Source organism: Harpia harpyja, chromosome Z (genome assembly GCF_026419915.1).
Source record: "Harpia harpyja isolate bHarHar1 chromosome Z, bHarHar1 primary haplotype, whole genome shotgun sequence".
Lineage (NCBI taxonomy): Eukaryota > Metazoa > Chordata > Aves > Accipitriformes > Accipitridae > Harpia > Harpia harpyja.
Window position 1 is genome coordinate 62,912,226 of NC_068969.1, and position 23,403 is coordinate 62,935,628.

The 23,403-nt window shown below is 41.8% G+C and overlaps 1 protein-coding gene across 3 annotated transcripts; it reads left to right on the top strand.

Annotated features, from left to right (window-relative positions):
- Positions 1-394: 394 nt before the first annotated feature.
- Positions 395-22,913, top strand: FKTN (fukutin). Of its 3 annotated transcripts, none has more exons than XM_052777264.1 (9): positions 395-754; positions 2,082-2,141; positions 4,993-5,196; positions 6,697-6,974; positions 8,441-8,573; positions 10,246-10,375; positions 11,504-11,637; positions 12,554-12,681; positions 17,659-17,783. In XM_052777264.1, the coding sequence occupies exons 1-9, from the start codon at positions 650-652 to the stop codon at positions 17,756-17,758; spliced, it is 1,272 nt and encodes a 423-aa protein (XP_052633224.1). In that variant the 5' UTR covers positions 395-649; the 3' UTR covers positions 17,759-17,783. The 3 variants fall into 3 exon arrangements, with proteins under 3 accessions (XP_052633224.1, XP_052633223.1, XP_052633222.1); XM_052777262.1 differs by lacking the exon at positions 17,659-17,783 and adding an exon at positions 20,550-22,913 and having other exon boundaries at positions 396-754; XM_052777263.1 differs by lacking the exons at positions 2,082-2,141; positions 17,659-17,783 and adding an exon at positions 20,550-22,913.
- Positions 22,914-23,403: the final 490 nt, after the last annotated feature.

Sequence of the window (23,403 nt, forward strand, 5' to 3'; positions counted from 1 at the left end):
GCCCCTCGCTGAGTGGCAGGGGTGCCTTCGAGCCCGCGGGCTACTCTGATGTCTCCGACTTATGTGCGATGCGAGCTTTTTGTATTAATACAGACGTTGGAAATCTGACGTGCCGAAGTTTTCCTCGTTTTCTCTGCTTCCGCGGCGGGGTTCGGCCGGCGGGGGCGGGGGGGGGGTCGGGTCTCTCTCTGGGGCGGGGCCCAGAGACCCTCTGTTGCTGGCGGGGGGGGGGGGAGGCACCACGCCGGGGCGGGCTCGGCGGCCGCCGCGCATGCGCGCAGGGCGGTGGGCGGTGCTTCACAGCGGGGAGTTGGGCGGCGGGGCTGGCGGCGGGCTGCGGTGGCCCGGGGCCGGGGTGGGGGGTGTGTGTGAGAGCGGGCCGGGGGCCGGGGGAGGCGCGGCGGTGCGGTGCGAGTGGCGGTCCCCGGGGGCCCCGAAGCTGAGCCCCCCCGCCGCGGGTCCTCCGGGCGCCTGTGGGCCGCCGCGGCGCCCGGCTCGGGCCTGCGGGCTGCAGCCGGCGGGCTGGCGGCGCGGCCTAGGCTGGCGCCCCGTGTTGCTCTGCCGGCGCGCAGGGAGGAGCTGGGAAACCGGAGAAGATGAGTGACGCCGTGCTGCTTCCAGGCGGTGATCGGGAGCGCCCCGAAGACTAATGCAGAAAATCAGTAAGAACGCGGTCCTGGCGCTCCTTTCTCTGACCAGCCTCGTTTTCCTCCTCTTCCAGTTGTACTATTACAAGTTCTACCTGTCGCAGAAGGTGAGAGCACGCTGTCCCGTGCAGGCTTGCTTTTGTGGAATAACCCAGTGTAACGCCTGCTCTCTTCAGAGGCCTTCAGCAGCATCGACGCCACCCCCAAGCTTCTCTCACACGGCTAGCAATTCCTGTAGTATTGACATGAAGTTGTCAATACTAGGATGACCAAGGAAGTTTCTGGTGGCAGGGGTACAGTCAGATTTCAGTTGTCATCCTGACATTCAAGCCACTATGTCAGCCAGAGACATCCCATTAATTCTAAAATGGGATGCTGTTTGGTGTTCTCGGCTGCAGGTTTGAGCCACCGAGGCTTTTAATCTCCATAAGCCTTCCTACTCTTGCTGTCTAGTGACTTACTGAAAGTGAAGCCAAACCAAGTGCTATCTTAGGGCTTTTCTGAAGAAACAAGCAAGGCAGCATTTGTTGGTCGCAGGTTTTTCAACAGTAGTGTTTTTAAAAGAAAACCCAGCTCTTTCTGCAGTTGTCTTAGTGCTTTGTGATTCAGTGTTCTTAATTTTCTAGGTATTATAGACTAAATCCTGATTTTATACCACCCGTAGAATGTGTAGCTGAGTGTGCTTTTCTATAACAGAAAAAGAGGTGAATGTTACTATAAATTAAATACTCTGGGTTTTTTCATAGTTTACAGTTGCAACACAGATTCAACAAAGGAAGTAAATTTATTTTTGCAAAAGAACCACATGGGCATCATGTTGCCTGAGTTTGTTTTCTTTTGGTGAAGACATTCTTAATAAATGCAGGCAGTCTTAGTGCTAGGTGGTACCACAACCTTTGACTTCCTTCTTGTAGTTTCTGATGGTAAACAAGGCCATGAATGAGAAGTTCTTCACACTTTTGAAAAGCTAAAAGCTGAGCCACTAACCGCCTTGGCTTTATCATATGAATATATACTCTCTTTCAAATTTAATTCTCTGGAATTACATATGGAAAGACTGAGGCATAGTCCTCCTGTCTTTCCCCCAGTGGTATTTGCCTAACAGTGTTTGTGTTTGTCATCTTCCTATTTTACATTTACTGACATATTGACTTAGAAACATGAGACCTGATCATGCAATCCTTGCATGTCTGGAAGTCCCCAAGGCTTGCGTTGTCCTTCTAAACACACTAAGCCTGAGCAGTTGTTTATGATTTCACATTCAGTACTGTAGTTGGGTGACCAGAGGGATAACCACTGCCATAATTATGAAGTGCTAACCGGATAAATGCCCCAGAATGTCCTGTTAAGAAATCCTAAGCAGAGATTCAACTGAAACTTACTTTTTTTTTTTTTTTCTTTCTCCCTCCCCCTCCCCTTCTTTGGTTTTGATAGAATGGAGCAGTTTTTTCCAAAGTCAGAGGAAGCCAGTCAGGCCAAGACAGCACTAGATGGGTATGTACAGTGTCATTGGTTCGTACAGTTCTTCTGCAAGTCTCAGAGAACTCACACGGAATTGCAAACTTAAAGTCCAGTACTCTTTCCTCTTCACTGGGGATTTTCTAGTATTAAGGACTAAGAGATAGTTTTATCACTGAGCAAAGTTACGAAGTATTTCAAAACATCAGTTTAAAATGGAATTGAGAAACAGTTACAGCTTAGCAGCCTTTGCCTGTGCAGTCTTTAGTACTGTTGTTAATGCTTTAAGAAGCAAAACTTGTTCTTTCTGATACAGAAGTTTTGATCCAGGCTTTTGTGTTCTTTCAGACTGAGTATTGAAAAGATTGGTTTGTTTGACCATGCAGCTTGTTTGATGGTCAGTAGCATGGTAAAAGATTGGCTGCAAGTCTTAGGTCACAGAATACCCCTTTGCTTGCTCCAGTTGTTTAACCTGCTGCTCAGTGTTTTATGTTACTTGCATATGGTGGGTCATAAAGCTCTTCATGAGCGGGAAAATGTTACATTTCAGCATTCACTGGTTGCTGTATTCCAGTGTTAAGGAGCAGTGTTAGGAGTGCCGTTAGATACTTGAAATGGGATATTTTTTGTTGTGTCTTGCTTAGGGTTTGCAGGATTGAATGCAACCAAAACATCATGTTGGCCTCAGGGAACCAGAAGCTCAATTATGATATTTGTAGTTAGCATTTGTTTGGAAACACTTTTACAGAAGTCTTTTGTTAACAGATCTCCCAGAGGAAAAACAGCACAGATGGTTAAAGAAAATGATGCGTTGGGAGCTAGCTGCCTTTCGCTTTGGATGCAATATGATAATGTTGCTAGTTAGCAAAATAGCTGTTTAAATGCCTTGTTTCTGCTGAGCAAGAGAGGTATGAGGTGGTCTGTTAAGAGCTGTTCTTGGGAATAATCCAAACCAACTGCTCTGTGGACTGCTTGCTTGTGGCAGGAATGGCTCACTATTCTTGGAGGTGGCACCCCTTGGGACTACCTACTAGGTGTCAGGCGACATGGTCACAGTGGGCTTCCAATCTGCCAGTCTGTGGACAGAGTTCTCATTAAGCTTTAACTTGATCTTATGTGATCATTAGTAGCAAAGCAGAATGCTCCACAGTCCTGTCAGGGACCTGTTGCACTCCAAGCTTTATTCAGGGTCTCTGCATGATGAGTCCAAAATACTCTATTTGAATGCATTTCTCTTAGCTGCTTGACATCATTGCCATCTCTTTCTACCAATTATTTAAGTTTCAACTAAAAGCATCTGTTTCCCTGGAGAAGTGACGGAGTGGGAAAAGTAGATATTTTTTGCACAGATTTGCTTCCTGTTCATCAGTCTGATCTGCTAGTTTTAGTTACAGAAATAATGCTAGCACATCACTTACCTTTCAGCTCCATACAGCTGAAATCACTAAGAGGGTGGCCTTGCTTCTGCCTGAACAGCACATGTAGTGCTGCTGCCTAAATTCTCTTTATTGATCCACATTCTGTCCTCACGTTTTTACATCTCTCTGAAGCCAAAGCCCCATGCCAGAACTGGAGGTTGGCCTGTGGAGTCTGATTGAACAGACTCAGCAGCTGGACAGAAGGAAGGTTAGAGCTTCAGTTAGAAAGTCAGGGTGAGCTTGCTGGGCAGGTAGCTTGGGCAGCAGGCCATTGTTTTCCTTTATCACACCTCTTATAGAAACCTTGATATGTAACAGACATAAGGCCTGACAGTGCTGTTCTAAGCAAATATTTTTTTCTGATTAGAATGGTGCTTTAAGTCATTAAATTTAACTGTTACAGTTAAATACATCAGCTACATTTTTAATAGCAGGATGGCTATGATTGCTGTAAATCTTCTGTGTGCCATGGACATTTAAATGTACTTGATTAAAATTCTCTCCACTGAGTCAAGTTAATAAATCCTCTCATCAGGCACAGGACCTTCTTGCTACAGCTATTAACCCCGTATACAGCATTGCCACGGTTGAGTGCCCTGCATACACTAGTATCCAAAGAGTGGATAGCGCTCACTTCCTACCTTCTCACTGAATCACCCTTCATACACAGCCAGCATCATGCTGAGGTTTGGGGATACTGCGTGGGAGTGGGTCAAAAGCCTTGCTAAAGTCAAAGCGTGAACAGTGTCCCTTGCTCTTGCCTTGCCCACAGGCTTCTTCAAAGGCAGTCGGTGTGATTAGGTGCAGTTTGCCTTTGGCTGGCTTTCCCAGTCACATCCTTGTCCTTCATGTGCTTGGATGTGACTTTCCAGGGGCTTTTGCTCCAGAAACTTCCTGGGGACTGAGATGAAGGTGACCAGAGTTCCCCAGATCCTCCTTTTTGAAGATGGCATGAGATTTGCCTTTTCTCAGATGTGAGGAACAGCTCCTGACCACCATGACCTTTCAGGATGTTGCAGAGCAGCCTCGGAATGACATCAGTCAGCTCCCTCAGCACCCACACGTGCATCACATCTCATCCTATAATCTCTGGTTTATTCAAGTGCTTTCCAAGTCAATATAGAGCTGGAAAGAATTTAGAGTTTAGCCTAGAGTCCATTCTCAAGAATAGCGCTCTAGAATTAGAGTGCTTTAACTTGTAGAAAGTTCTAACTGAAGGTGAAAGGCTTTTACTCTAGTCCTAGACACCTGGAAAGCCTGAGAGCAGCCTGTTCTTCTGAAAGAGAAACTTTCGTTTCCACAATTGTTCATGGGAGTAAAGTGCACATTCAGAAAATATATTGGGAGATAAGATTTCCTTCTGTCAGTGGGTTGGTTTTTTTACCTTCTGTCAAAGGGTTTTAATGTATTAATGTTTGCACGCTTAAAGATGGTGTTTCTAACTTACAATTTTATCCTCTGTCAAACAGCATGTGGTCAGGAAGTTCCTAGGCTTACTATCCAGTCACAATATACCAGTGTATCTGATTGATCCTTTGATTCTGGGACTGGTTGATAAAGACTTGGAACAGATCAGAAGTTCTCCTGATGGCCCTAGTTCAGAATGCAAGTACTTTTGTGCTCCAAGAGACTTTACTACGTTTGCACTGCTGGACAAAACATGGAAACATGAAGTAAGTGCCTTTTCTTCAGTTCACATTTGCGTATTGTAATGCATTCAACTGTTCTATGATTTTGTGACATAATGCTTTTGTGTTTGTATTAAGGCCGCTGAATTCATTGCATGGAAATCTTGTAAAGGTGTTGGTAGAGGAAACTGTTTTTTAGAAGTAAAAGGTATCCAGGCACTAGCGTGGATATATCAAGAGTCATTTACAGATAACTAAAAGTTTTTAGAAGCTGTCTGCAATATTCATAAACACTTATACTAAGAGGCCACTCCAAAAAGAAGAAAGTAAGTCGTCTGTTAGAACGGAGGAGGGAAAACCTTACTCCCGTAATGTAGGTACAGCCATAATAAACCTCTAGTTTGGGGATCTATCAAGGAGGAAGTGTAGGTATTGATGTGACAAGGCTGGAAAGATTATCACAGTCTGCTGGTTTACATTTCTTTCAGTACATCCTTGTACTTAACACCATTTTATTTTGTCACTTAGCATATTGGTATCTCTGCTTTTCTTTGATGTTCTGAGATTTTTAAATGGCTGTGTTAAAAAGTAGAGGTGTAGCATGTGATGAAGGACAAAATGGAATCCAAGATTATTTCATCAATTAAGTGTAATCTGGAAATATTTATTAGATTAATTTATACAGACTAAAGATACCAGTGACAAACAGCTTTTTTCTTCTTTTTTCCTCTCTCTCTTTTTTTTTTTTTTAGAAAAAGCAGGTGACATTAAAATGGTCTGTGACTATTCTACTGAAGAAGTCCCACTCAAGTGAAGAGTGGTGGCACTCTGAATCTGATCAGGCAGTTGTTTTACCCATAGCGATAAAGGAATTAAAGAAACTGAGAATCAGGTTGTGAGGCAGCACACTAATATAAATCCATCTTCCCATTCCTTTGTGGCTCATTGATAATATCTGTAGCATCCAGAGGAGAAGCTGATATGCCTGTATAAAACAGTACAAGACGGGTAACTGAACAGGTCTTTGGATGTTGATTGGTTCTTTTCTTATCAGCCAGAATTTCATTCCCTTTTTCTATGGAAATATGAAAGCCTGTTAGCTAGTGCAACGTTCAGTGTTTGGTGAGATTTAGACAAATATTTATGTACATCATAAAAGAAGATTTTGCAGTAATCGTTTTTGTATTAGTGGTATCATTATTCAAGGACTTATGAACTCCAAGTTCAGAACAAGTTTGAGGATGCAGAGAGGGGTGCTATGGCAAGGAGAAAACCTCGTCCAAGCATGGCTTACAACATTTGTTTGTTGTTTGATTGAATAGTTTGAGGGACAAAATTGAGACAAGGAAACAGTGGTTGGAATTGCTTGTGGTTGCTGATCTTTAAGGTCTTAGAAATTTTTGAGTACTTCGTGCTTAAGTCTGATTAGAAAATGAAAATGGGGAATAATGTCAGTTATAATAAGCATTTAGCATTCAATTTTGGTTTCTCTAATCTTTAGCTTCTCTCTCTCTCCTTCTGTCTCTCCCTCTCTCACATTTTTAGGTGGGCCTTTTTAGAACTGCTGAGAAAATGGGGTTCCAATGGCTAAAGATTATAAACAAGGACCCCCGCTTGGATGGGATGGATGACCTGTCTGGGATTGAAATTCCCTTGCACTACATATTTAAACTGGCATCTCATGCCATTCACCTGGTGGTCTTCTATGAGAGGAGTGGTAATTATCTCTGGCATGGCCCCCTGAGACTCAAGCAACATATGGACAGAAAGTTTGTGCCTTTTCGGAAACTCCACTTTGGTCGCTACCCTGGAGCATATGAAAAGTGAGTTCAAAACAGAGGAGGGAAAAAGTGATAATGGCACTTCCAAAATAACTTCTTTCTCCTGTATATAAAATTACTCTTTTTCCTAAAGTCAGGTTGTAAAATTCAGCTTATATATGGTTCAGCCCTCAAAGTGCAGGTAAATTAAGGTATGAAGGTAAATCCAATTCTGTTTACCTGAAAACAAGAGCTTCCCACCATTCATAAATCAAGAACTACATTTTAGAGGAAGTTGCTGTGTAGCCAGGTCGAAGCAGGCAGAAAGATGAGAGAAGTCAAAGAAGTCATGACTGAGGTTGGATCTTCTGCTAGAGTCAGTGGTTTACCATTACATATATTTAAAAGTTTGAAATCTGTTGATAGCGATCTATGCTATCAACACAGGGGTAAAGTATAAGTGGCAAGAGATTTAGCATTAGCTGATAGATACTTGGTGTTCCTTCTGTAACGATATATATCCAAAAGTTGTATACAGGTATGGAACATTAAATGAAAAGGGGAAGCAACAGAAATCCATTCAGTTAATAGTCCAAATAATCAGTGTTAAAGAACATGAACAAAGAGTAGTGAGATTTGTACTACAAAGACATGTGCCAACTGTTGCATGTAACCCATGCTCTTAATGTGCTGAGAGGACTCCTTTCTTGCATAAATGTTTGAATTGATGGTGTTACTTGTCCATAGTTCTGTGCTTAAACTTTGCATTACATTGGTAAAGTTACTGTAAATGTCTGCCTTTTCCTACAATGCTTCCAACAGCAGTATTTCAGGAAATACAGATCACGGCAGATCTTGCCACTATTTTCAAAGCCAAGCACATACCACTAGGCTTTGAGAACAGTGTTCCTGTAGGGTATGTGTATATGCCATAAATCAGAGAAAAACAGCCAGACGTTTCATAGGTCAAAATAAATCTGTTTAACTTTTTCCTTAGAATTGACACCATTCTTTCTTCCTTTTAAAACGTGGAATCTGTACTGGTTATATGCCTAAACATCTGAAGTCAACTGTGTAAGCTGTTAAATATCACATTTCCTTCATTGTGAAGGCTGAACTTTTTTTAAATTTTAAATGCAAATAGCCGTAAAGTACAGGGTAAAATTTGGTTCTTAAGTGCATCCCATACTTAGACAACTAAATAAATAGTCTGAGTTTTCAAATGCACTGAACAACAGCCCTGAACAAATCCAGTGCAAGTCATAAGTCAGTAAAGGAATCTGTGATCTGACAAATGAAGTGTGGCCTTATAGGCATAGAATTTCTTTTTAAATAAAATTTTGAAGTGTATGGGGAGTTCATTGAAGCTGTTGTTGCTCTTCTTTTATAATTGGTTGTGGGTGTATTTGGACAGAGGAATCACTGCCGGTAGTATGCATTAAGATTTTAACCTGAGCTAGAGGAAAAAATGGCTTGTGGTTTGGAAAGGAATTGAATGGGGTAATGTTATCATCTTTCTTTCCCTGCAGGCCGGAACTTCTGCTTGTTTCCATTGATGACTTAAAAGTTCAAATTCCAAAAAACCCGTCCAGTTTTCTAGAGGAGATGTCACACTCTAGATTTCTTGAATGTAGGTACAGAGAAGCTCGGGCTTTCTTTCAGGTTAGTGGTAATCAGGTCGTGTCTCTGAGATGTAATGTATGTTTTCACTGATTGACCCAAACCTACAAACAGTTCACTGTTTTTTACCTAGATGGGACTGTTCACATACATAAAGCTAAATACAGCCTCTGAGATTCAATCCACAGAGTTTAGTAAGTGGTAATAAAACTAAGACTTTAACTGAAAATCTGGAGAAAATGGTCTGTCTTTTTTACTTCTGAGTGCATTTTTTTCCATTTTCCAAAACTTTGAAAAGAAAAGGTCTCCATAGCGCGCTGATGTTTTTACTGTTAAATAGATTTCTTGTAAATAAGACTCAGATCTTGTGTATTTTTGTGTGATGAAAATTTTCTTTATGGCAATTCTCAACATTCAGGGTAGTATTTCATTTTATATTCTTTTGAACTGTGTGCTCCAGTTCCACATTCCTAGTTCGGTTTATTTGAAATGGTATATTCATTTCAAAATTACTTATTTTATTGCTTTTTGACCATGTAAGCTAATGTTTTCACCACTATTTAGAGCATTATTTTTAGAATATTGCTATCTGATTTAGCAGATAGTAGGAAGCTTTCTGCTGCAATATGGGGAATGTTTTGTCCTGACTTGAAAAGGACCGAGATATAAAGTGGTCATGAGTCACCACAGTTCAGACTGGGGAGTCAGAATCAGATCACTGAATTTGAGCCATCTCTGATTTCATGGAAGGGCAAAAAAGAGGACACTAGATGGTTCCATTCTTCAGACATTTAAGGTCTTGGGGAAGGGACTTCTCAGGGAATGGAAGACCATCCTTGTTCAGTCTAGTAGGCCGTAGCTCTCCATACGTGTAGCAGGAGGGTTACTGTACCCAAGGGTACCTGTGTATTGTCACTTCACCTGGAAAAGACAGAAATTGTCAGCATGCTCCAATTCAGCTCTAAAACCTCCAGGCAGTAATGGCCACAGGCAGAGAAAATGTGCCTCAGAAGGTATATTGAACTTTGCTGGGGCTTTAATATTGAAGTAAGCAGCTGGCATCTGTCTTGAAAAGTATTTGTTTCAACTGTTTGTTGCCCAAGAGCTCTTAATGAAATCAGTCGTGAAGCTGAGTGGTGCGTTGCTCCTGTGTATGATTTGGTAATATTTGCCCAGACTGCCGTGTTGTTTTCGGCTTTGCATTAACAGAAGATCTTGCCACAGCTGTAGCTGGAAGATGGGCATGCGATTTTCTGTTCACGTTGTTTCCACTCTGTGGCAGAAGTTGCCAACATCCAGTTGTAACGCTCGGTGGCGCCAGATAAACTGATGTGCTGGAAGTAACTCTGATTCTGTTGCTGCTTTCCCCCCTGGACTCTGGGTATTGACTTCAGCGTGTGCAGAACCAGGGTTCGTCTGTGTTGTTGCCAAGTGCTGAGAATCAGTGTCCAATACATACATTCTTACTCTGTTTTACTGAGACTTTACATTCTGCTAGTTTGGAAAAACTGAAGATTTGTGTTTCAGAGTTTATAAATTTTAACTTGTCTTTCTAGTGCATGTTCTCAAACTGGGCTGTGTATGTGAAAAGACATACTGCCCAGATATTAGTTAGGTAAAGTTTTAAGGGTCATTTTTTCTTAGGACACTTGAAAAATGAAGGCACATATTTGCTCTCTGACATTAGCTTGCTTACTTTTCCTTTGCCTTCCAGCTGTATCCTGATGATGCCTCTCTTGATGCAGTAGAGTTCAGAAAAAAAGCAAAATCCTTGCTCCATCTGGCTGCTCTGACACTGAATAACTTAGGAGTAAAGTTCTGGCTGAGCAGTGGAACATGCCTTGGTAAAACATTTGTGTTATGTTGCATTTTTAAACTAATATGAAGTTTTAAACATTTCATCCTCTATTGCTTGTGATGTCAGCTGAGGTTAAATGTACCAGGTTGGAAGGTAATATGTGATATTAGCTGTATTGAAATAAGCCTTTTTGCTCCTGACAAAATGCTTTTTGTTTAGAAACCCGAGCCTTGGAGATGCTGAACAAGTTTCCAGTGAAGCATTTAATGTTGTTAGCAATTATCTGTGTTGTGTTGATCACTGCTTAGAAAATAATCAGCAGTTCCCTAAATTCTGTGACTTGGAATTTACTGAAATGCTCGTTGGAAAACACAATGATGGGCATGTATTTCTGCTGTCCATGTAGAATCTCAGCTGATTTTTCTTCCCATGCAATTTGGTGCTTATCACTGACTTTTCAAATATAGTTAACAGTTCCTTATTTATTTTAAAACACATGTTTTAATAAAATGTCAGCCTATTAGAGTAGGTACTGCAAGTTTTCAATTCTGCTGAAGGTAGAAGTAATATCTTATCACTGGTGAAGATTCTTTTATTATTGAAATAGGTTTTGAAAACTCATGTGTGTGTACACTTGACTTGTATTTGTTTAGTCCTAGAGAATATAATTTTCTGAATGAACAATTACTAAAAGCTGCTTTAACGAAACAGACAAAAGGATGTCCCACTTCTTGTCTCACTGTTTTGCAGTGGTGATTGAAAGATGATGAATGTCTCAGATATTATTTAAAATAATAGTTTCAAATTAAAAGCACAACTGTAGCCCTGTAACTGTTCATTGCTGATTAGATTTGGGGTCAGGTAAAGAATATTTTTTGCTTTAAAGACATTTAGATTAGAAAACTGAAGATATTTTGTCTTTGAAAGAGTTACTGTTTTCTCTCATTCTTGGCTTTCTGGAGGAAAGAGCTGGCTATAAATGCAGTAATATTTGTTTTCCTCAATGTGGTTCATTTCATAGTAGAGAAAGGCAGAAGTCTTTTTCATGGCCTCGTTCAAAGATCTCTGCCTGGTGACCTTATGGCAGTTCATTTTTATGTTGCTTTTGTTCTGCTGATATGTTGCTCTTGTTCCTGAATTAACTGGTCCGTTTTTCCTTTTTTTTTCCCCTCAGGCTGGTATAGACAGTGCAGTGTCATTCCTCACAGCAAAGATGTGGATTTGGGAGTCTTTATAAGGGACTACAAAGCAGATATCATTCCAACCTTTCAGAAAGCAGGATTACTGCTGAAGCACAAATTTGGCAAGGTACATAGATAATGAACAATTTGTTTAATGTGTCTTTCTGTAGGTTCGTAAGTTTAAGTACGGATGCAGATCACTTACGTAGAAGTGGGTATCTGAAGTCTCCTTGGCAGACATTTACTCATTAGGGTTTTACCTAAACATATAATCTTGTTGATTTTTGTGTGTTCTTTTGGACAGTGTGTGAGAAAATAGCCTTCTTAATAGTTTCAGCCCTGTTTGGGGAGTCTGAATTCCACCTCAGAAGTTTTTAATAAGTTTTAAAGGGGTGTAATCTGTGTCAGTGGTGCTAGGGAAACTTAAGAATCAAGGTAGAATTTAGTCTTTGAGATTAGATGGGCCTCATCATGTTGGAGGATTGGTGATAGCTCTGAGATTATCTGTAGCCTTGTATGTAACACTGGCAGAAGGGGGAGGCTGGCTTGAGGTGAGCGCTGGGGTCGTTCATTATTAGCTTATGTGGATCTTTATTTAGCTTTGTTTCAGAGTGTCGGCTGCAGAATGGTAGAGAAAAACAAAATTACAGGAATATGAAGGTTCAGCCACAGTTAAAGTGATACATCCTTACTGGTGCTAGTGAGTGTTTTATCACAAAGAACGTGTGTTAAATGAAGACACCTAATCATGTATTTATTCACTGAGATTATTTTGCTTGTGGCACAAGACAAGGAGATGGTGCTGAAGCTTTTGGGGCTAAAGGGAGGAAAGAGAAGGTAGTCCCACTGAGGTGTGGAAAATTTCCAATGGTCACAAGGCATCCAAAAAAGAAAAAAAAAAAAAAGAGAAATTGCACAGTTAGTGTATTTTCTTCAGTTAAGACAGGAATCACTCTGCATACCTGACCAAAATAAATTTGTTTTCTGAAACCTGCTGACATAAGTAGCTTTGTATTTTTACAGTGTGTATTTTTGTCTTGCAGGTAGAAGACAGCTTGGAACTCTCTTTCCAGGGAGAAGATGATGTGAAACTTGATATTTTCTTCTTCTATGAAGAGGATGACCACATATGGAATGGAGGAACTCAGGCCAAATCGGGCAAGAAATTTAAGTACGAAATATGTTTGTACCTCTAGTAGAAAAGAAATTAAACAAGTTAGTGTTTAGTATTGGCATTTTGTGTGTTGTTGCCTGGCAGTCTATGCTCTTTGTGGCAGTTATCAGAGGAGAAGCAGTGGAGATTTTGCACTTTGAGACCAGAGAAGTAGAAAGAGAACCATACTGTGCCTTACTAGAGAGGTGCTGGGCTTGTCAAATGTCAATTCTCTTGTGAAGTTGAAAGCAATGCTGGCATGTCATATATCAAGCAGATCTTATCTGGACTGTGACAAGCTGTGAGTTAAATAAACAGCTAAGGTGAGAAGAAATCTCTAAAACTGTTTGTTGCACAACAGGCGGACTGGTGGGCACTCGTCTGAGAGCAAAGGCTGCAGCTCTGGCTGGGGGGTCTGCACCATCTACCCCAGTGGTGGCCGGTGCCTCCACCCAGACGGAGCTGCTGAAGGGAGAGGCTGCAGTGCAGACCGCAGACGGCAGGCAGTGCCTGGACCTTTCTCCTGGGGCAGGGACAGGCAGCACACCTGCCTGCAAAAGGTGTGCCCAGGTGGAGGACCTCCTGCAGCAGGTGGCTGAGCTGCAGGAGGCAGTGAGAAGGCTGCGTAATGTCAGGGAGGCTGAGAATGGGTTAGGTAGCGGGTTCCAAGCGCAGTCTGCAGTGGACCCACTGCCCACGGCCAAACAGGCAAAAACTCCCCCACTGGCACACACAGAAGGGAGAGGAGCCAATAATGCAGAAGAATGGAAGCTTGCAACAGCAAGGACCTGCAGGAAGAAGAGACTTCCCCCAAAGCCTGAGGTGCCCTTGCAGAACCGCTTCACCACTCTGCAGACTAAAGAGGGAAGACCTGTCATATCAGGAGAGACGCTGCAGCTGAGGAAGGCAGCCTGATCCACTCCCCGTATAACAACCAGTCCAACTATGAAGAGGTAACAGGTAATGGTAGTAGGTGACTCTCTTCTGAGAGGTACAGAGGCACCCTTTGCCTACCTGACACAGTCTCTAGAGAGGTGCACTGCTTACTGGGGGCTTGTATCGGGGACGTCATCGAGAAACTACCAAGCCTCATACAGTCCACCGACTATTATCTGCAGTCTGAGGAATATGAAGAACGATTACAGAGCCCTGGAAGCAGCAGTATGGGACTCTGGAGCACAGGTAGTTTTTTCAACAATCCTCCTGGTCAAAGGGAAGGGGTTTGAAAGGGACGGCTGAATCTGGTGAATCAACAAATGGCTTTGGGACTGGTGCCACAGCCAGGGGTTCAGCTACTTAGACCATGGGACTCACTTCAAGAAACCTGGTCTACTGGGGGCTGATGGGGTGCATCTGTCAGAGAAGGGGAAGAGCATCTTTGGTCATAGGCTTGCCAAGCTGGCGAAGAGGGCTTTAAAATAAGTTGCCAAGGGAGGGGAACCCCAATCCATCCCAATCCTACCAGTTTAATGCCAGTGTCAGCAATAGATGCCTGGAGCCTGCAGAGGGATCACAGGTCAGCAGGAGAGCAGCTGGAGAGCAGCACAAAGGAATTCCAGCCACTCCAGCCAGTAAGTTAGCTTCATTGGGGGCCCAACTTAAATGTCTCTATCCAATAATGCACATAGCATTGGCAATAAACAGTAGGAGTTAGACTTGCACACACCTGCAGGCCTGTGATCTCACTGGCATCACGGAGACATGGTGGAGTGGCTCCTATGGCTAGAGTGTTGGAATGGAAGGATACAGGCTCTTCAGGAAGGACAGACATGGGAGATGAGGAGGGGTGTCACCCTCTATGTCGATGACCAGCATGGAGCTCTGTCTGGGGATGGATGAAGAGCTGACCCAATACCTGTCGGAGGGACAACACAGCAGGGCATAAGCAATCCAGGAGGTTGATGATAACTTCCTTCTCCAAGTGATAGAGGAGCCGACAAGGAGAGGTGCTGTGCTGGACCTTGTTCTCACCAACAAGGAGGGGCTGGTGGGGAATGCGAAGCTCAAGGGCAGCACCATGAAATGGTGGAGTTCAAGATCCTTAGGACAGTGAGGAGGGTGCACAGCAAGCTCACTACCCTGGCCTTCAGGAGAGCAGAGTTTGGCCTCTTCAGGGATGTGCTTGGTAGAGTACCATGGGATAAAGCCCTGGAGGGAAGAGGGGCCCAAGAAATCTGGTTAATATTCAAGGATCACCACCTCCAAGCTCAGGAACAATGCATCCCAGCAAAGAGGAAGTGAGGCAAAAATGCCAGGAGGCCTGTATGGATGAACAAGGAGCTCCTGGACAAACTCAGACACAAAAAGGATGTCGAGTACTGTGTTCAGTTTTTGGCCCCTCACTACAGGAAGGGCATGGAATTGCTGGAACGTGTCCAGAGAAGGACAACCAAGTTGGTGAGGAGCCTGGAGCACAACTCTTATGAGGAGCGGCTGAGGGAGCTGGGGCTGTTTAGTCTGGAGAAGAGGAGGCTGAGGGGAGACCTTATCGCTCTCTACAACTGTCTGAAGGGGGGTTGTGAGGTGGGTGCTGGTCTCTTCTGTCAGGTGGCTGGAGATAGGACGATGATTCTATGATTCTGTGATTAAACCTACCCTCTTTCAGTTTAAAGCCAGTACCCCTTTTCCTATCACTACATACCATTGTAAAAAGTTCCTCTCTAGCTTTCTTGTAGGCCCCCTTTAGGTATTGGAAGGCTGCTATAAGGTCTCCCTGGAGCCTTCTCTTCTCCAGGCTGAACAACCCCAACTCTCAGCCTGTCTTCATAGGACAGGTGCTCCAGCTCTCTGATCATCTTCATGGCTCTCTTCTGGACCTGCTCCAACAGGTCCATGTCCTTCTTAAGTTGGGGGCCCCAGAGCTGAACACAGTACTCCAGGTGGGGTCTCACCAGAGCAGAGTAGAGGGGGAGAATCACCTCCCTCAACCTGCTGGTCCCACTTCTTTTGATGCAGCCCAGGATACGGTTGGCTTTCTGGGCTGTGAGTGCAAATTGCTGGGTCATGTTGAGCTTCTTGTCAACCAACACCCCCAAGTCCCTCTCCTCAGGGCTGCTCTCTATCCACTCATTGCCCAGCCTGTATTTTTGCTTGGGATTGTCCCGACCCATGTGCAGGACCTTGCACTTGGCCGTGTTGAACTTCACGAGATTCGCACGGGCCTACCTCTCAAGCTTGTCAAGTTCCTCTGGATAGCATCCCTTCCCTCCAGCGTGTCGACCACAGCACACAGCTTGGTGTCATCAGCAAACTTGCTGAGGGTGCACTTGTTCCCACTGTCCATGTTGCTGACAAAGATGTTAAACAGCGCCGGTCCCAATACCAACCCCTGAGGAATGCCAATCATTACTGGTCTCCACTTGGACATTGAGCCGTTGGCCACAACTCTCTGAGTGTGACCATCCAGCCAATTCCTTATCCACCAGCTGGTCCACCCATCAAATCCATGTCTCTCCAATTTAGAGAAAAGGATATCATGCAGGACAGTGTCAAATGCTTTGCACAAGTCCAGGTAGAATCATAGAATCATTTAGGTTGGAAAAGACCTTCAAGATCATCGAGTCCAACCGTCAGCCATGCCCACTAAACCATGTTCTGCAGTACCTTGTCTACGTGCTTTTTGAATACCTTCAGGGATGGTGACTCAACCACTTCCCTGGGCAGCCTATTCCAATGTCTGACAACCCTCCCAGTAAAGAAATTTTTCCTAATATCTAACCTAAATCTCCCTTGCCGCAACTTGAGGCCATTTCCCCTCATCCTATCACCAGCCACCTGACAGAAGAGACCAGCACCCACCTCACTACAACCTCCTTTCAGACAGTTGTAGAGAGCGATAAGGTCTCCCCTCAGCCTCCTCTTCTCCAGACTAAACAGCCCCAGTTCTCTCAGCCGCTCCTCACAGGACTTGTGCTCCAGGCCCCTCACCAACTTGGTTGCCCTTCTCTGGACATGCTGCAGTACCTCAATGTATTTTAGATGAGCTATAAGGAAGAAATTCTTTACTATGAGGGTGATGAGACACTGGAACAGGTTGCCCATCCCTGTACACCCCATACCTGGAAGTTTTCAAGGCCGGGTTGGACGGGGCTTTGAGCATCCTGGTCTAGTGGAAGGTGTCCCTGCCCATGGCAGGGGGCCTGGAACTAGAAGATATTTAAGGTCCCTTCCAACCCAAACCATTCTATGAACTAATTTTGCATTAAAAAATTAATTTTTAGGCATCTATCTTGATGACAGAGCATTATGGCAGAAAGCCTCAACTGTCCTTGCAAAGTAAACCCCATAGTTTTTGATTTTGTCGTAATGATTTGGAATACTTCATTGACTAATGTTGTGACAGCAACACAGATGACTGCTTCAGACCTTGCTGTTCATGTTCTGAAAATGGGATTTTAAATAGGATCCTGCATTTCTTGCTTCATACTTTTCAGTATTAAATCAGCAAATAACTACAACAGCTTCCTAATCTACTCAGCAAACTGAATACAGGTTTTGATAATTAGATTAATTTCTTTCCATCACCCACCTTAACTCAAAAGAGACAGTTGCAGACTAGTGGAAAACCTTACTGACTTCTATAGGATTTCATTATCTTTCATATTTTGCCTGAACTGAACTATTTGCTTATATTTAGCTAATGGGAACTTAAAGAACCCTTTCGTCAAGATGGTGATAATGTCCGAGTCCTTGTCTTAGTTATCTTTGTTCTGAAATGATAAAGATTGGGGAAGGTATTTTGATGATGGGAGTCAAAAGGCACACTTACAAATAGACTAAAGGAAGAGCTCTTGGAATATTCCCGCAGAAAATGTGGTATGTTGCAGAGTATTTTTCTTAGAATACAGCAAAAATTTCGTAGTTTTCCAAAGCGGGCTTAATGTCTGTTTTTTCCATACAAGATTTTGGAGGATTTTGTGTGATGCATTCAGAGGAGGAAGCTGACAAACAAATTCCTTTCCTTTTCTTTGTGCTTCTATTGTGTCTAAATTGCAGTAGCTGTTTCCATGCCAGTGGAGTTGATGTGGTCTTTCAAAATTCCATTGTAGCATCAGACCTTGGGTACTTGAGAGCTGTTTTTCCCCTTTTGATATGACTGGTCCAATGCATGAGAATAGAAGGTAGATGTGAACCTGTACTATGCTCCAGCTCTTGCATCCTAGGATATTACAGCTCTTTTGGAACTCCAGCTTTCATAAACACTATCCTTTTCTTGTAGCCTAGTACTTACTCTTGGTGGTAATTATTTTCAGAGTTTACCAGCATGGCTTTCTAGTTCAATGAGAAATAATTTGCTTAGACATAGTAGCATAAGGAAGCCTCTAATTCTGAACTGGTGTTTCTTAGGCATAGTTTACTGTACTTAATCCATACAGAAAAGGACCAAGAAAACTGCTTGTTTACCATTATAAAGGCCCCGAGCCCTGGCACAACATGGCTGTTCAGAATGCTTAGCCAAATAATTCCAGATATGTATTATTCCAAATACCTTCTCAGAAAGAGAAAAAAGATCACAGCTTTTTAGCTGTGAGATGTGATGATTTAGCATGCTTGATCTGAATGCTTGCAACGCCAGAATGACCCTCAATTTTGCTTAGTCTTCAGCCCTTTCAAAATTTTGGGGGAAGGTAAATTGAGGAGGTTAGTCAAAAGAGAAGTGATTGTTTGATCATACTGAATCCTAAAACCACTTAAGCAAATTTAAATTAATCTCAACAGCTGTTTATGTGGTATCAAAAGAGATACTAGTTGCTACTAGATCATCACAATTAAGTGTGGGGATTCTATTCCAAGATATTTTATGTTTTTAAAAATGAAGGGTAAAAGACATTTTCTTCAGTAAGCTAAATATTTGCATAGGTATACTTTCTATACATCTTGCCAAATAAAAATATGAAGAGAGAAAGTATTTCTCATTTAGTCTCTGAAATATTTTTCATTAGTAATTTTTAGTCTCTGTTTACTCGGAGAGCTGGTTTTTAAACTTTACAAGTCTGACTGCATGATTTGTATTTTCATGTACACAAATACTTCCTCAACACTGCAGACACAAGCAAGCATGTACATCCTCCATGTCTTGTCTTGGAGATACAGCAATTGAGACCTCCTATTTGTTTACAAAATTAATGCTAGACAGTTGCATTCTTCAGCAGAGAATAAGTATTTACAAAAACTGAATCTGGGAATCAAATCTATACTGTATGCTTTAATCCTTAAAATGAGTTAATTCTGTAGGTTCTTAACATAGAGGACTTTGTGTAAGTATAAAATCTTTTCAGTAATTCTATGTCAAAAGATTCATGAGAATGAAGTTGGAAGAAAAAATGGTGAGCAGTGTATATGTACAAGAGTACATAGCCTTATCCCAGCCACTTGGAATGAGCAAACAATGAGCAAGGATTCCAGTAGTGTGAAGCACCACTGAAAGCTACATTTTTCGTCAGTGAATGTAAACATTTGATTTTAATAATAGTTAAATAATTATTTTGGTGAAGTTTCCAACTGACTTTTTATTTTGCAGATTAGTTTATTTAAATTACCTGTTTGTTCTCCTTAGAATTATTATTCAGAGTTCACTCTCTGGAGGATGTATTATTTCAGTGGTTTGCTGATAGCTTTTGCATATGCACACCCACTGCAATTCTGATAGGTGAATGATTTCCTGGGTTAATAACAGCTATATAGCTATTTGATCATTATAGATCCACTAATAAGGTTTGTTTATCTTGTTTTCCCTTTGGTAGCTGACTTTTTTTGCTTTTTGGTTTAGTGTAGAGCTAATCAGTAGTCTCTCTCTATATATATACAAAAGTGCTTGATCACATTTTTCTCTCCCTCCATTTAAGGCATAAAAGCAAGTTTGTTTTATTTTCTGATACTGTTTGCGCAGTGCTTAGAAATAAAATTAAGTTTATGCATAAGTTTATGTGGGGTTTCTAATTCATGGAAATGCACAAATCTTTTAACTTTCTTTTTCAAAAGGTCTAAGTGCTTATGGTTTCATTTTAACCTGTGAAAAGGAATTTTAGGATCACTTTTTTCTGTGGAAGACTTCACAGCTTCAGAAGTGCTGGTGATCCTCTGCAGGAATAGTACACAGGCTTTGGTATTTACTTGTTTAACTCATTGACTCTGTCACTGTGCTTTTATAGGATGTCATTCTGATCAAACTGTGAAATTTACCTGTGAACTTCCACTGGTGTAAGCATACTTATAGGTAGGGCTTATGTTGGCCCTTCTACAGAAAATGATAGGTACAGAACAAGGTCAGTGTGGTAGAATAAATTATTTTTAAAATTTGAATGGGACAAGAAGGTTTCAGAAAGTACAGGGTGACAGCTGTATCTTAATTCTTTGCAGCTGCTCCAAGTCTGGCACTGTGTTTAAACATGGGTACTGAAAGGGAATTGCATGCTTTGTTTAGTAAGATTGAAGAAAGGTAAAAACTTGTTTTTAAAAAAGGCCTGACTCATAATAAAATATTTAATGCTGCTTTTATCAAAATCTTTGCTACCAAATAACATGTATCATCCTCTTGACACCCTTCTAGAGGAGTTGACTGTTCAATCCAGTTTGTAAGTGGAAAAGTAAGGACAGGGACCAAGTGATTTCCTACAGGTCGCAGAATGATATGGGAATAAGCAGCAGAAGAATTAGAAATGCTCCTTCCTAAGAACATGTGGCAAATGTTAACCAGTTACTGTTGATAATAACACCCCTGTCCAGTATGTAAATAATATTTTATAGATAGGAAGTTATGAAATAAGAAAAAAAATATTATAAATGTAACATGGCCACTTGCTGCAGTTAATTGCTTTCTCCATGAACTTATTTAGAGATGTATTTCAGTCTTCTGCCAGTGACCATGTTCTTTTGTTATGACACAGGTATCTCTTTCCAAAGTTTACTCTGTGTTGGACTGAATTTGTAGAACTCAAGGTGCACGTGCCCTGTGAAACCCTTCAGTATGTTGAAGCCAACTATGGCCCAGACTGGAAGGTTCCTGTGAAGACATGGGACTGGAAGAGTTCACCATCCAATGTGCAGTACAATGGTGTCTGGCCTGTCGATGAATGGGATGATGTCATTCAAATCTACTGACCACCTGACTGCTAGTAGAGCATGCCTGCTATCCTTGAAACTCTCGATTTGTAATTTCCAATTCCCAAAGGCATCAAGATCCATTCCTCTTGTAACTTCTCATGTGTTTCCTAAGGAGACATTTACGTTTTTTTGCTTAACAGGTTTTTTTTCACCTTCATCATGCATTTTCCAGGTAGTTAAAGGAAATTATTAAAGGCAACTGAAGAGAAGGGAAGCTGAAAGAAAAGCTGTGCAAAGGCAATAGAGAAGAAATGTTGCAGTAAACTTATGGGCAGTTGACTATTTAAATGTAAACAGTGGCCAGGTGGCTTAGACTTCCCTGGGATCATCAAAACCTTGGGACTGTTCATTTCTCAAACTTAAGAGAGGGATAGGATGAAAAAATCCCAGAGAAGTTCCTCTTTTTTCGGGGGAGATCGTGTGAATATTCAACTTTTAAACACTGGAGTTATGAGTACCTCAAATATGCTTGGTTTGAGACTGATCTATCCCTATGATATGCAGCAGGTTGGTCTTGGGATTGGAATGTTTCTGTTACACAGAACCTGTGTGACCCACCTGCTTTACATGTAGGAGGTATTGAGTAACGGTGTAATACTAAATGAATGGAAGGAGAAACTATCCACATGGGACATCTTTCAATAACAGTTGGTTTTTTTGTGAACTAGCCACTGCATGCAATTATGGCAGCGAGTGTTACCTGCTTTTTTTCTTTTTTAAAAACATGATGGTGTATACTACAGGGATGTCTTTCCCATGAAAAAAAAAAATATCCTGGTTTTGATGTCCCAATTAGTGTGATCTCCATGTAAAGTTTTGACTAGATTTTAGAAAATTATAGTTGTCCCTGCTTTCTTACAAGTAGATAGAAGAAGGTATTGATAGTTTGCTGTTTAACATGGATGCACAGAACAGAGATCTCAGAGAATCGCAGCTCTTTTGTCTAAGTGTAAGCAGAAGTGTGTACAAATACCCACTGTTCTATCAAATTTGCAGTAGGGTAATTGCAAGTGAAGTGTTAGTGTAACATTAGGCTTTGGATGGGAAGAAAGTGGAAGCCTGACAACTCTCTCCTCCTGCTTCTGCTTGTGCTTTTGGTCAATGAAGTAAGCTTTCTTCTTCACTATTTTGGAGAGGGATAATAGCTTTCATGTAAGCATGTGTGTCCAAGTTTGTTCCAGTCCTGCTGTGCAGGGAAGACAAGGGCACTAATGCTGCTAGTGAGTTTACGACTATAATACATGGTACAGACCCAGGAGTACTTGTGAACCAGTGTCAAGGTGCTGAATGGAGCTCATGTTTACTTGCAACAAACCTGTATCTATTCTTTCCTTGCTAAAGCAGAAAGGCTGTCTATGGGTCGCAGCTTTTCCACATTTCACTGGGTAGAGGTAGGTTGAGTCTGTGGTTTGTGTTCTGTTCATCTGCAGTTTTTGGCTGTGTATTCAAGTGTGTACAGTTCTGGAGAGATGAAATAGTTACTGCCATGCAGCTGTTTTACTACTGTATCATTCCAGGTGCACTCTGGGGCTTCCCTGCTGTTTTCATCCTGGAGCGCGCTGCATGTTTTTTCCTGCCAATCCTCTTGGTTCCAGCAGTCTCCTGCCCCTGAAGCACTGGAGTAAATTATTCAGCTTCTGGCAACAACTTGTCATGCTGGCTCTTCAATTGGTATGGTAGCTTTGTTAGCTTTGCCTAATTAAGAAGAGAGAGATGTAAAATCCTGCTAATGCCATTTACTCATAAAGTAAACATTACATCATAAGGGATAATTTCTCAGGTAGAATTTTTTGTATTTGTTCCTTAAAATGAAAAAAGCCAATGTCCTTACGGTTTTCGTGTTCAAAACTCTGTTGTTGTGAACTTCTTTGTTTAGTAACGTACAATAAGCCTGTAAGTTTTTCAGATGTGATAGGTGTTTAAGGGTGAAGGAAAAGATACTATCAGAAAATTATAATCCTGTCAAATTTTTGACTTTGTAGATGGAAAGAATAATGGAAAAAAATGCATGTCCATGAAAGGGAGAATGTCTTAAATAGTTGATTATATCTGTAAGTTATTCTTCAGGTTAAAATATTTTCTCTTCAGAATAAACAAGTGTATATTTAACACTGATTAAAAGAATGAGAGTCTCATTTGCAATTCAAGATGTTGTTTCATCCTTTGTTTCGTCATTTTGGGCAGCATTTAACACACTTCAGTACAATTACCATGACATAATGCACAGAGAAAAAATTTGAACTGTTTCTTACACTGCTTATTGACTGTCTATCTTGAGCTTTTATTTTTTAATAAAGATATTTGGACACGACAAAGATACTTTGAATAAAGCAGGTGCCCATACGTAGAAAAAAAGGATCCTGCAATTGCACAAACACATTGCACTTCTGCATGTCTCCTGTCATGCTTTGTGCAGTGCCCTGACTGCAGATTTCCTGCTTGTCGGATGGCATCCCAAGGAGTGGTGTAAACATGGTAGAGCTGGTGCTCTTTGAAGGCACGCCATGAGGCTGAAGCCTTACCACTCCCCATGGAAACACCCGGATTTAGGCATTTGTTTCCTGTTAGGTTCTCTTGAATTGCCTCATCTGCAATGGATTCTTAATTCCGTGTTACCTTCCTAACTTACTAACTACC